The sequence below is a fragment of the Bolinopsis microptera genome, chromosome 9, assembly GCF_026151205.1.
Source record: "Bolinopsis microptera isolate Bmic1 chromosome 9, MBARI_Bmic_1.0, whole genome shotgun sequence".
NCBI lineage: Eukaryota > Metazoa > Ctenophora > Tentaculata > Lobata > Bolinopsidae > Bolinopsis > Bolinopsis microptera.
In genome coordinates, this window is record NC_087080.1 from 977,208 (window position 1) to 991,505 (window position 14,298).

At 39.3% G+C, this 14,298-nt stretch overlaps 1 protein-coding gene across 1 annotated transcript; it reads left to right on the plus strand.

Annotated features, from left to right (window-relative positions):
- Positions 1-209: 209 nt before the first annotated feature.
- On the plus strand, positions 210-8,470 carry LOC134820973 (dephospho-CoA kinase-like). The gene is made up of 6 exons (XM_063831639.1): positions 210-327; positions 2,093-2,188; positions 5,629-5,736; positions 6,198-6,285; positions 6,456-6,610; positions 8,130-8,470. The coding sequence occupies exons 1-6, from the start codon at positions 216-218 to the stop codon at positions 8,246-8,248; spliced, it is 678 nt and encodes a 225-aa protein (XP_063687709.1). The 5' UTR covers positions 210-215; the 3' UTR covers positions 8,249-8,470.
- The last annotated feature ends 5,828 nt before the right edge of the window (positions 8,471-14,298 follow it).

Genomic DNA, 14,298 nt, shown 5'->3' on the forward strand with positions numbered 1-14,298 from the left:
GTACAGTGGTGTATTTTTCTTCTGTTACATTATTGATTCTCGCAATTCCGAAATGCATTTCTAATACTTAAATGCCGATAAATTCTGATAAATTGTGGTTCAACGAACCTAATGCTCATTGCTCAATCTTCATACCATTGTTGTTATTCCTCTACTTCTGATTTATGTATTTATTAAATTTGTTAATTAATAATTAACGTATTAATTAATGTAGGATGAGGTTGGTTGGTCTGACAGGGGGTATAGCGTCCGGAAAAACGTCCGTAGCTAGTGTTCTCAAGGAACACGGAGTGGCTGTTCTCTCTTGTGATGCTGCCGCTAAACAAGGTTAGTTCAGGATGAGGTCACGTGGGTCCAGGTCACGTGGGTCTTTTAGGGCAAATTAGGTGTTAAGTGTAAAGAATTAGATGAACTTTGAGGCCTTGAGGGTAACCGCCTTCCAGCCCCAGAACCTTGTGCCCCAGAACCTTGTGCTCCAGAACATTGTGCCCCAGAACCTTGTGCCCCAGAACCTTGTGCCCCAGAACCTTGTGCCCCAGAACCTTGTGCCCCAGAACCTTGTGCCCCAGAACCTTGTGCCCCAGAACCTTGTGCCCCAGAACCTTGTGCCCCAGAACCTTGTGCTCCAGAACATTGTGCCCCAGAACCTTGTGCCCCAGAACCTTGTGCCCCAGAACCTTGTGCTCCAGAACCTTGTGCCCCAGAACCTTGTGCCCCAGAACCTTGTGCCCCAGAACCTTGTGCTCCAAAACCATGTGTCCCACAACCATGTGCCCCAGAAACTTGTGTCCCAGAACCTTGTGCCCTAGAACCTTGTGCCCCAGAACCTTGTGCCCTAGAACCTTGTGCCCCAGAACCTTGTGTCCCACAACCATGTGCCCCAGAACCTTGTGCCCCAGAACCTTGTGCCCCAGAACCATGTGTCCCAGAACCTTGTGCCACAGAACCTTGTGTCCCAGAACCTCGTGCTCCACTAGTGTTACAACATTAAGTAAATATAATTCAGAGGCACATATTAGGTGCGATGGGTGCGGGATCGCACAATTTACCGTTTTCCGCACATGTCCGCATAATTTATTGTTTTCCGCACATGTCCGCACATTTTGTAATTTTCTGCATATTTCCGCATAATCTAGCATTTTCCGCGTAATTTCGCATAATTTTGAAATTTTCGCGTTAAGATTTTCGAGTGTAAAAACCAAAATATGTTATAGTCGGGCCCTTTTAGGACCGTGACTCAGGCCCTTTCGGGACCCTGACCCAGGCCCTTTTAGGACCGTGACTCAGGCCCTTTCGGGACCCTGACCCAGGCCCTTTTAGGACCGTGATTCAGGCCCTTTCGGGACCGTGACCCAGGCCCTTTTGGAACTCATACCTAGGCCACGTGACCCAGTTACCACGTGACACAGGCCCTTTCGGGACCCTGACCCAGGCCCTTTCGGGACCGTGACACAGGCCCTTTCGGGACCGTCACCCAGGCCCTTTTGGGATCGTTACCCAGGCCCTTTCGGGACCGTTACCCAGGCCCTTTCGGGACCGTGATCCAGGCCGTTATGAAACCCTCGTCGTTACCATACTTTGATTATAGTTTATCAGTTATCATTCGTAACTTCACCACATCATCTGATTACTCTAAGTCACTGTTCTCAGATAACTGAATCTCAATATAGGTTCAATTATGGTCTTAGTAAAGAACTACACCCTCAGTAACACATAAACAGACCTATTTTTGATAAGAGCGGCGGTTATACATTTAGAATTTCCAAAGTCCTTGAGAAAATGCAAAAGAAAACCGCACAATTCCCGCACAAATTTCGAAAAAATCGCCGCACATTTGCCGCATAATTGGTAAAAATTTACCGCAACTTACCGCACATTTTACCTTTATAGTCGGGTGCGGTACCGCATAATTTCGATTTTTTTACCGCACCTAATATGTGCCTCTGAAATATATATTATGGTTTAGATAAGCTGGGGCAGGAACCAATTTATTTCATTTGTTTTTTCTTCATACACATAGTAACCATGCATAGTAACCATAGTAACTTCATTTGTTTTCTCTCCATACGATAATTTCAGCTCATTTTTTCAGTGGTCGAACAAGGGTGTCCTGGCTACAAGAAGGTTATCGCTAGGTTTGGGGAAGCTATTCTCCTTCCTTCCGGTGAAATAGATCGTGTTAAACTGGGTTAGTGAAGTTTCAAATTTTGCTTAATTAAGTTAATTAATTAATTTCGTGAGAGAATTAAGTTAGGGCTTTTGAAATAGCTAAATTTCAATGGAGAAGCATAAATATAAATAAAGCAACCATTGTCTGGAGCTTTCTCAATTTAGTTTTATTTGATTAAGCTTTGAACAATTTGTAATTTGACACTGACAATCAAATACTCAATTATATTATTAAGTTCACTTGATTGATATTGAATGATTTAGGAACAGAAATAAATAACTACTAATAGGCCCTCAAAACACCACGTTAACACTGTACCAAATAGATCTGAGCCCCCAAAATTTCAAAAACGTAAAATGATGAAAACTATTGGCAATGCTGAAACTACGCCTTAAGCCAACAACTAACAATATTTAAGTACCATCCAACCCTAAAGTCTTCTTCCACCCACACCGTACCCATCACTGTAAACAAACCACCTATTCTTTGATCATTTTCTCAAGCAGAGGCAAGCTAGCTGTAAGCTCCGGAATGTTCTTCTCGCATCTCTTGGTGTCAATAACCAGACGTTTGAGGAGGAGGTCCTTCTCGAAGAGCTCCTTTCTGCAGCTCAGTCTAGTGTTGATACAGTTAGCCTCGTTCTTTAGGAGCGCCTCTCTACCTTTCTGGACCTTGTTTTCCCAGGTCTTCTTCTGGAAGTTACATTTAGATTTAATGTTGTCCAGTCTGTTCATTTCGGTTTCGTAGATCTTCTGGGTCTCCGCCCTTTCGTTCTTATTGTGCTCCACTTCAGCCTTGAGCTCCTCGATTTGCAATTTGTGGATCTCAACTGGGTCACACTTCTTCTCAATGTTCACTTTCTTGGTGCACAACTTAGACTCCTGGAACTGCAGTTTCTGCTTGTTACGTCTCTGAACGTCATAGTCTTCTTCCTGTGCCTTCTTCTTCTGCTCATGTTCCGTCTTCAGAGAGACAACTGTACATTCCAGCTGAGAATTTTTAGTCATGAGAGCAGCGGCCTCCTCCTTCAGAGCTTCCACATCTAGCTGCAACTTCTCAATCTCCGCTTCTGCTGTTCGTGAATCCTCGATAATCTTGGTGCGGGTGTCCTCGGTCAGACGATCAACGGCTCTTTTTTCCAGTCTCAGCTCTTCATGCTTGATTTTCAGTTGGTCCAGTTCGCAAGACATGTTTTTAGAGTGTTTCCTACAAAGTGTTGCATTAATCAAAATGTGGTTTGGAAATTAGTATTACAGGAAAAAATTGTCAAACGTTGCTAAAAATTGCCTAAAAATTGCTAAAAATTGCTAAAAATTGCTAAATAAAGGTTTTGAATAAAAATTCTAAACAGAAATATACGTTTATAATAACATAAACCCGCCACGCAAAGGGTTTATATAACAGATCATCCCGCGCTAGCGGGATGATCTGATAAACACATACGAGTGCGCGCAGCGCACGAGTTTTGTGTTAATATGTAATCCCGAAGCGCCAGCTGAGGGATTACATTTATTTAGCCCTGAGCGTGAAGTGTTTATGGATTATAATTATCTCCGGCGATTTCGACAAGGGATTTATACTTTAGATTGGAAAGCAGTTCATCAATCTGAATGTCAAACCGATCTGTCATAGTGGAACAATAGCTTGAACGTTAGCAGGAACAAGAGCTGGAAGGAGAGCAAGCAAAACAATACTATTTTTAGGGCACGGACAAGGGTAGCTGGCTAGTCGCCAACTTCTCACGCCACGCGTTGGAGAAATTCCAAAAATTAGCTGCTTTGGCAACGTTCCCAGGAATTTGCGTGTAAAAGCAGTGGACGGTTACGATGTTTCATATCACGTGGTGCGCTTTCGTGTCACGTGGTATAGACTCGGCGTATGCTATTGGTGGCACGTGGTACGCACGTGACGCGCCCACGTGATCGCGCGTCTAACTGTTCTACTGTTATCGAGTTCTAATCAGCAGTATCATTGATTATTGTAAGTCGGAGAATTGAATGATAAACATCAGTTACGACTAAAAAGCGGGCCGGGTTTATACAAATTTCCGGGGCGGGATGATATCACCTTGAGATGTTTATCTAACAGCGGGCCGGGCTGAGTGATAATATGATCCCGCGTCGAAATCCCGGAGATATTTATATTCTGACAAATTGACTGAGTAATGGTACACGTGTCAGCGGGAACTATTTATACTCACTCTAGTTAATCAGCTTGATTGTTAGTTATCATTCCTCCAATCGCGCTTTCCCTTGATTTATCTGCAATTATTTTTTTAATGAGAGCAGAAACTTCCTCCAAACTTCAAAAATTTGATGAAATTAAAGTTCCCAATCCTTATGTTAATCCTCTTTTTTTTCTAATTTGATAATCAGTACATTAATTGCTTGTCCATTTAAAATTTGCGATAAGAATTAACACGAAACATTGCTTATTAAAATATGGTATTTTGTATTAATATTATTGGGCCAATTTGTGGGACTGCAATATCGAATTACGTCACGTCATAAGATTTAGTAAATCGTGCCTTAACACAATTGGTTAAGGTTTTGAGAGGAGAGCTATATATTGTCAGAGACGTCACAGCTGCGCTTTTCCAATCAGTATCCAGCTGCAACCAAGTAAAATAACTAAAGTTAACTTGATTGACAGTAGATAATTAATAAAACAAATATTTAATAAAACAAATATTTATTTTTACGGCACAATCAAACAATAACAATAATAAATAAATCAGGGGAGGTTTGAAGAGGTTTCAAGTGCCGAAGGCCACTGCTTATCTTTAGGATTTGAGAGCCCCCTCAACCATCCACTACGTCAATATACTTATTCTTATGTACGTACAATTGACTGGTCACACTTACTATATACTATATAGGGCTCCTGTCTAGAAAGGACCAGCTCCAATGACCGATATAGCTCTAGACTCAGACTGTCTTGAATTCAATTGTGAGCATTGCATTGCCACTATGAAACCATTTTCGCGCATGTAAATTGATTTTTCATGTGGTATTGAGTTTAAATTTGATGTGAGTAGGAGAGTAATGTAATTGTGTAGTACATAATTACTAATTAGTTATAATACACAATTAGTTATGCTACATAATTAGTTATGATAAATAATTAGCGCAAAATTCAAAATACTTTTAACTCGAGTATTACTATTATTTTGCTGAAATCTTAAACGTCAAATTATAATATTTTGAGCTAAAATTGAGCCTTCTGAACAACTTCTGATGAGTCTGTAAAGGAAATGATGGGGGGGGGGCCAATGGCATAAATGGAGAAAATGGAGAATTACTCATGGGTTTTTCCATTTTCTCCATAGAAATAGTCTCCATTTTATGCCATTTTATGCCATTTTATGCCATTTTATGCCATTGCCCCCCCCCCCCCCCCCCGAAATGATAAAAGACGCGGGGTTGCTTGCCAGCATTTTGATCTATCGCTTTTTTCAGGTGATTTGGTGTTTAATGATGCAGAAAACAGAGATGCTCTGAACAAATGCATCCATCCTGAGATTGCTAAGGTCATCAGACGTCACATCATCTGGCACTTTATCAAAGGTAGGTTCAGTTGGACTCAGTTTATATTTACTAGCAGAAACCCGTCTTACCCTGAAGTGGTGTCAATATTCCACACGACACCACTTGGGGGTCCAAATTTTAGGCACTCAAATTATTATTCCTTCCTCCTCCTCCTCCTCCTCCTCCTCCTCCTCCTCCTCCTCCTCCTCCTCCTCCTCCTCCTCCTCCTCCTCCTCCTCCTCCTCCTCCTCCTCCTCCGCCTCCTCCTCCTCCTCCTCCTTCTCCTCCTCCTTCTCCTCCTCTTCCTCCTTTTCCTCCTCCTCCTCCTCCTCCTCTTCCTCCTCCTCCTCCTCTTCCTCCTCCTCCTCCTCCTCCTCCTCCTCCTCCTCCTCCTCCTCCTCCTCCTCCTCCTCCTCCTCCTCCTCCTCCTTTGTTGGGTTATGCAAGAACTCAATAAGTTTTGTAACAGTTAAATGTTGCTAATGTTATCCGATCCCCAGGAACGACGATAGTTGCTGTAGACATACCTCTTCTGTACGAGAGTTGCAACATTAATCCCTTCCTTCACTCCATCGTTGTTGTTTACTGGTGAGTTTCTTCTTTCTGTCAGGGATATAATTAATATGATTAATACCTCAGCTGGTACGAATGGTAGAGATTGATTCATACAATAGAAACGGTTATAAGACACGTTCCAAAACCAAAATGATAGTCGATACCTCCCCCAACGCATTCTTAAAACTTCTTATCGTATTCAGCACAGCCGAACAGCAAAAAGTAAGGCTGATGGACCGGAATGATCACTTTACCGAAGAGGAGGCTCAGGCTAGAGTAGACTCTCAGCTTTGTATTGAGGAGAAGAGAAAGAGGGGAGATCACGTGATTGATAATACCGGACTTTTCTCTGAAACTGGTAAGATTATTGATAATACCGGACTTTTCTCTGAAACCGGTAAGATTATTGATAATACCGGACTTTTCTCTGAAACCGGTAAGATTATTGATAATACCGGACTTTTCTCTGAAACTGGTAAGATTATTGATAATACCGGACTTTTCTCTGAAACTGGTAAGATTATTGATAATACCGGACTTTTCTCTGAAACTGGTAAGATTATTGATAATACCGGACTTTTCTCTGAAACCCGTAAGATTATTGATAATACCGGACTTTTCTCTGAAACCCGTAAGATTATTGATAATACCGGACTTTTCTCTGAAACTGGTAAGATTATTGATAATACCGGACTTTTCTCTGAAACTGGTAAGATTATTGATAATACCGGACTTTTCTCTGAAACCGGTAAGATTATTGATAATACCGGACTTTTCTCTGAAACCGGTAAGATTATTGATTATACCGGACTTTTCTCTGAAACTGGTAAGATTATTGATAATACCGGACTTTTCTCTGAAACTGGTAAGATTATTGATAATACCGGACTTTTCTCTGAAACTGGTAAGATTATTGATAATACCGGACTTTTCTCTGAAACTGGTAAGATTATTGATAATACCGGACTTTTCTCTGAAACTGGTAAGATTATTGATAGTACCGGACTTTTCTCTGAAACTGGTAAGATTATTGATAATACCGGACTTTTCTCTGAAACTGGTAAGATTATTGATAATACCGGACTTTTCTCTGAAACTGGTAAGATTATTGATAATACCGGACTTTTCTCTGAAACTGGTAAGATTATTGATAATACCGGACTTTTCTCTGAAACTGGTAAGATTATTGATAATACCGGACTTTTCTCTGAAACTGGTAAGATTATTGATAATACCGGACTTTTCTCTGAAACTGGTAAGATTATTGATAATACCGGACTTTTCTCTGAAACTGGTAAGATTATTGATAATACCGGACTTTTCTCTGAAACTGGTAAGATTATTGATAATACCGGACTTTTCTCTGAAACTAGTAAGATTATTGATAATACCGGACTTTTTTCCGAAACTGGTAAGATTATTGATAATACCGGACTTTTCTCTGAAACTGGTAAGATTATTGATAATACCGGACTTTTCTCTGAAACTGGTAAGGTTATTGATAATACCGGACTTTTCTCTGAAACCGGTAAGATTATTGATAATTCCGGAGTTTCTTCTCTGAAACTGGTAAGGTTATTGATAATACCGGACTTTTCTCTGAAACCGGTAAGATTATTGATAATTCCGGAGTTTTCTCTGAAACTTGTAAGATTATTTTTGGTGATGAGATTTTCGTGAATTTGGGTGATCTTTGATGTTGGCCATTTATCCATGACGAATCTATGGTGACAACTGACAAATAGTGACATATGATTATGATGAGACCAAAATATTTTTGTACCTTTAAGTTTAATAAATATGTCGTCTATCCTACCGAAATATTGATACTATCCTTCACCCCGCACAGCAATTTATTGTAATGTGTTATCTTTCAGAACGACAAGTAGCAGCACTGGTTCCCCATCTCAAAGATGGAATAGTTCCTATACAGAAGATAATACTTCTGGGCTTGTTTGCCTTGATCGTGTTCATAGTATGGTCTAAAATGTTTTAGGACATTGTGACAGTTTTATGTTCTTATATGATAAGATTCTTTCACGAAAAAAAATGTTTGCATGAAATGTTTGTATTTTGCTACCGGTCTAATTTGTTAACCGTTTTGAAGATCTGATTTTCGTTTTATGCGCATGTCTTGAGGTACTTTTTGAATAAAATTCTAAATTCTTCTTGTATTCATTTGATTATAATTTCAGAAAAACTTTTATCAATTACAAAATACAGTTTAACAATTTATGCATCAGATATAAACCCTGACCAGTGTACCAGGGTACCAGTGTACCAGGGTACCAGTGTACCAGTGTACCAGGTTACCAGTGTACCAGTGTACCAGTGTACCAGTGTACCAGTGTACCAGTGTACCAGGTTACCAGTGTACCAGGGTACCAGTGTACCAGTGTACCAGGGTACCAGTGTACCAGTGTACCAGTGTACCAGGTTACCAGTGTACCAGTGTACCAGGGTACCAGGGTACCAGGGTACCAGTGTACCAGTGTACCAGTGTACCAGGTTACCAGTGTACCAGTGTACCAGTGTACCAGTGTACCAGTGTACCAGTTGTACTACTAACGTTACAGAGTAGCTTAATAATTATGTTAATTGCGGCTTTGATGTTTGAGAATATGCATATTTAAATTGGCTTGCTTATTGCTCCAACTAAATGATTTGAATTAAAGTAATTGTGTTCAGATCATATATAATTTATTTCGTAGTTCGTTTAGATATTAAACCTTCCTATGATTCCTATATGATACTTTTGAAGTGTTTTCTGGTGGTTTATTGTTAATCGTTGTGTGATATATATCAATAAATCTTCCTATGATTACTATTATGATATAATTAAAGTTTTAATTTTTTTCTGAATAGATTTGTTTTTGAGATGATTTAGTTGTTTGTTGCTGGATATTTTCACCTCACCCTTTAGAACCGCTCTGACATGGTTAGTACCTGACACTTGTGTCAGTTGCTAACCATATGGGCGGTATACAAGCACATTATTTCATTTCATTCATAGTTGAACACATACAAATGGATAATATGAGTATGACTCGTTTTTGTGAATTTAAACATCTGCTACCAATATTTGTTGTTAACCATACCACATACATTGGATCCAGACAAAAAACCTTGACAGACGCAGTTGACTATTTTATTTAGATAATTTGTCTTATATTTTATGTACCATGAAAAAACTAGAAACTCTAATATATTTAATCTTATGTAATTCTCTAATTTTGTGATACTTACTTACTTGTACTTGATTAGGTCTCCTCAATCATTCGAGTGGCCTGCACCAATGAACTCCCGTTTGTGACGTATCATCTCCCTCCAAAGTTTGCGGTCACTAGCCATCTCGCTCGCTCCTTCTAGGTCTATGTCAGTGTTTCCTGTAAATGCTGCAGCATCTTCCAGCAAACATTTCCTCCAGTTCTTTCTTGGACGGCCCCTAGATCTTCTCCCATGGGCAGGGGTCCAGTTAAGCAGGTACTTAGGAAGCCTAGTGTCTGGCATTCTGGTGACATGGCCAAACCAACGCAGGCGGTTTGCTCCTATGTACGTCTCTACTGGATTTATCTTTGCACGCTCCAGCACTTCAGTGTTTCTAACCCGATCGAGCCATCTTATCCTAAGTATTCTCCTCAAGCAACGCTGATGGAACACCTCAAAGCGATGTAGCTGCTTTTTGGTTGTGTTCCAAACCTCACTACCATATAGCAATATTGTCAAAACCGCTGCCTTATAAATCCTGATCTTTGTATAAGACTGGATGTTGCGGTTTTTCCATATATTACTCAGTTGATTGAAGGCTCCGGAAGCTTTCTGAATCCTCGCTGACAGCTCACGGTCGATAGTACCGTCGCTGGAAATAATTGTACCTAAGTACGTAAAGTCACTAACTTGCTGCACTGGCGTGTCTTCAACAGTGATGTTCACTGTGGCTTCTTTCGTGTATGGCCGTTGAGAGGTTGCTTTACCAATGACCATAGCCTCAGTCTTTTTACCATTGATTCTGAGACCTCCCTGGGCACCATACATACACAAAAGGTCAGTTGTTTCTTGAAGACCTTCCTCGCTGTTATCCAGTACAGCCATGTCATCTGCATAATCTGTATCTAACACAGTGATATCATCAACAAGCGGACTGATAGATCTTTGAAGAACCGCTCCGTGGGACACCACTTTGTTGCTTTCTGTTCTCTCAGCAGCCACATTGAGGCAGACATTAAAAAGTGGAGGACCCTGAATGTCTCCTTGGCCACTGCCTGAACTTACTTCAAACCATTCTGATAGTTCACCATTGTGTCTAACAGCACTAACAGTTCCATTAAAGAATGCCTGTATTATTCGAATGTATTTACATGGCAGGCCATAATGACTGAAAGCTTTCCAAATATAATTCCTGTCGATGGAATCAAAAGCTGCCTTGAAGTCCACAAAATTTACATACAGGGGGAGATTATATTCAATGCAGTTATGTATAATAGTGCGGAGTGAATAAATCTGATCAATGCATGATCTGTTCTTTCTAAACCCACACTGATTGTCTCGTAGCAAACTTTCTAAACCGTCACTCATGCGTTGTAATATGATGATTTGATACAGTTTAGATGCTGTAGATCTTAGAGTGATCCCCCTATTATTGGAGCAATGAGAGGTATCACCCTTCTTTGGTACAATTATCACGATGCCTTTCAACCAGTCGTCAGGCACTGCTTCTGAATTCCAAACTTTAGAGAACAATTTCTCCATCCTATCCACAAGACCACTTGCCCCATACTTTAACTGCTCATTAGAGATTTCGTCGATCCCAGCACTTTTGTGGTTCTTCAATTTTTTGAGACAGTTTAAAATCTCAAGTCTAGTGGGGGGACCATCACCATCACCAAGATAAGGAAAGCATGGAACCACTTCAAGATGGTCCAGGTCAGACAGATCCGCATTCGTGGGAGGAGGGTTTAATAGCTCCGAAAAATGTTCTCCCCATCTCTCTCTCTGAGCAGAGGGATCAGCAATCAACTTCCCGGATTTGTCTCTTACAGCAGTTGATTTTCGATTCTTCTTACCGGACAGTGTTTTTATCCGTTGCCAGACTTCCCTTTGCCGGCCATGGACAGCAGCTGTTTCCAGATCTGCTGCAACTCTAAGAGCCCAATTCTCGTCGTCTTTCCTGCAGCTCTTTTTGACAAGTTTGTTGGCCCGAGAATACTCGCTCCTATTGTTGTTGTCACTAGGCGCCATCTGTTTAATCTTACTGCGTTCGGCAATAAGGTTTTTTGTCTCCTGAGACAAATGCTGCTGCTTTCTACGCCGGGGGCGCTCACCCAGTACCTCCATAGACACTTCTTTAATAGTATCCTTAACTAATGTCCATTCTCCATCAAGATTCTCCTCCATTGGTAGGCAGCTAAAACGATTTTGAAGAGCAATGCAGTACTCTTCAACCTTGGACTGATCTCTAAGATTCTCAATTGCTGGAGATATCCTACGAGAGGCGTTCAGTTTTTGAACTGCCATAAGTTTGACTCTAAATTGACCTCGAACCAAATAATGATCGGAGCCAATGTCTGCACCCCTGCATGATCTTACGTCAAGTAGAGAGTGACTCCACTATAGCATATACAGCATGATATAATTACAAATTAATATTAATATAATAACAAATTAATATTAATATAATTACAAATTAATATTAATATAATTACAAATAAAATTAATATTAATATAATCATATTAATACTTTGTATTTGTGAGTTTATTTGATTTTGATGTGTTTGAATATATAATTATAAGTGTTTCCCTTGTTTAGATCACAATGCTGGCAAGCATTACCGTCGCCCTTATATTCACAATACTATTTACCCCCTATACTAGTATATCCCCTTTATTGTTTTCCAGGCATTAAGATTCATCGAAAGTAGTTCAGCAGGCATATTTAAGTTCAAAACATTCTAATTCAATGTTAAAGATGACAGGAATAAGAAATAGTTATGTGGAGGTTTTTAAGAAATTTGCGCAAAATACGCGCCAGCATGTTATACGAAATTAGGTAAAAAACCCAAAATCGCCATATTCAGGTGCCTTAAAAACCATGTTAAAACTGAGTTAGAGATATGAAACTTTGCAGGGCGTCTAGACCTTGTCCAAATCGACTGTAAAAAAAATTTCATGTTTCAGGAGTATCGGCAAGTGGGTTTTCTGGAACCCCTGTTTTACAACAGATTGTCGTGAAGTATATATATATATTATATATATATAGACGCTTTTGCAGTCAATTATAGCCTACATTTAAGTGTCCGTAGATTCAAAAGTATAAAAGATACAGTCATTTCGAACCACAGGTCTTGAAGATAATCGTTTACACTCTAGTTTCCATTATATTAAAAAATAATTTAACGTCATCATCATCACTTGATGACGTCATCAAGTTAAGTGTTTTTAAAACTTGGTTTTTAACAAAATAACAACTTTTCAAATCGATTTTAAACCATTAAGGAGTAATTTTATTCAAAATCTAAGGACATCTTTACCTTAGATAATTGTTCAAGCATTCTGAAAATCTACCGGAAAATTTTCCTACCTTGCTCCTTCATAAAGATATTCGCTATTGAAGTTAGTGCTTTTTTGAAGAATAATTTTATAAAAATACAAAAGTTGTGAATTAGTATTCTCTGGTGTTGGGCCATCCCTTGAGTTGTGGAGCTCGATTGTGCTTTCTAAAGGTCTAAATTGTGTTATAGGCTAGTTTTAAAGTTGAAAATCGAAAAGTTGCACACGTGGGGACACGCCCAAATTGATAGAAAATTGCTAAAATTACTGAAAATTGCTGTTTTCACCATTTTTATCAACTTTGGAGTCCCGTTGTGATCCAAGTTCTATATGAAATCTTCTGAAACTTTGCATGCTTATTAAATTATATATAAAATACTGCTATGCAAAAATTTACGGTGATTCAATATTGTATGCGCACGCAACGTCCGCTCAAAGTTTGCACGTGCGAAAGGTGAGAATTTTGCTCATTCGTGATTTCGAATAAATTCTGCTTTCCCGCGATATTTAAATGGAATTATATATCAATTTAATGCCAACTTGAATGAGTAAAAAGTGCCATATTCAGTCAGGTAAAATTTCGAAATCGATGAAATTACCTCCTAATTATTAATATAAATATTAATGAAGTTATGAGTTTACATTTCGGCTTTGTAAATTATCCTGACATTATAATCAAAAAGAGATGATATTTGACCAAAACCCATAATCATGGGTAGAGTGTACCGCTGCCAGTGTCTCTCTTTTCCAAACAAAAGGAAATGATATTAATTTGAATAACCGTCCGCAAATGCAAATTGATACCGAGAATGAAATCGGTCGCTCGCTTTTTCCATTCGATCACGGCTTACGAATTGTAATTGGTAATAAAGCTTATTGATTAGAAAAAGCGAGCGACCGATTTCATTCTCGGTATCAATTTGCATTTGCGGACGGTTATTCAAATTAATATCATTTCCTTTTGTTTGGAAAAGAGAGACACTGGCAGCGGTACACTCTACCCATGATTATGGGTTTTGGTCAAATACGTACTACTTGTTTAGATACTACTATAGTTCATATTTAGAGATATTAAATTGATGAAATAACTAAATAAGGTGAACATATTTAAAGAAATTATTACTCATACTGCAAGTAAATGAGTTTCAATCACAGCTTCAATCACAGCTTCAATCACAGCTTCAATCACAGCTTCAATCTGTTAGAGTGTTTATGGTGTTGCAACTTACTCTGGAGGGGCTGACGCTCTTAGAGCAAGCTCAAGATCCTGACTATGATTATAAATCATTCATCTTAGACTTAATATTTACTCATTTTGAAAGCGATTAATATCCAACTTGGTTATTACACCACAATATACTTAACGGGTGATACTCGTAAAATATTTGTTCCATATATTACCGTCGACGAGTCCAACTCGGCGCGCGTCCTGGTAGGTTGTAAAGCTACAACAATATACTGTCTGAGCCGCACGAAAACTAAAAGTTGTCAACTCGTTCA

Bases quoted from the DNA above. Each gene is read 5' to 3' on its own strand.
- LOC134820973 (XM_063831639.1), top strand. From the start codon at position 216: ATGAGGTTGGTTGGTCTGACAGGGGGTATAGCGTCCGGAAAAACGTCC. The intron at 328-2,092 runs GTTAGTTCAGGA...TCATTTTTTCAG, and splicing joins TGATGCTGCCGCTAAACAAG to TGGTCGAACAAGGGTGTCCT. The intron at 5,737-6,197 runs GTAGGTTCAGTT...TCCGATCCCCAG, and splicing joins CATCTGGCACTTTATCAAAG to GAACGACGATAGTTGCTGTA.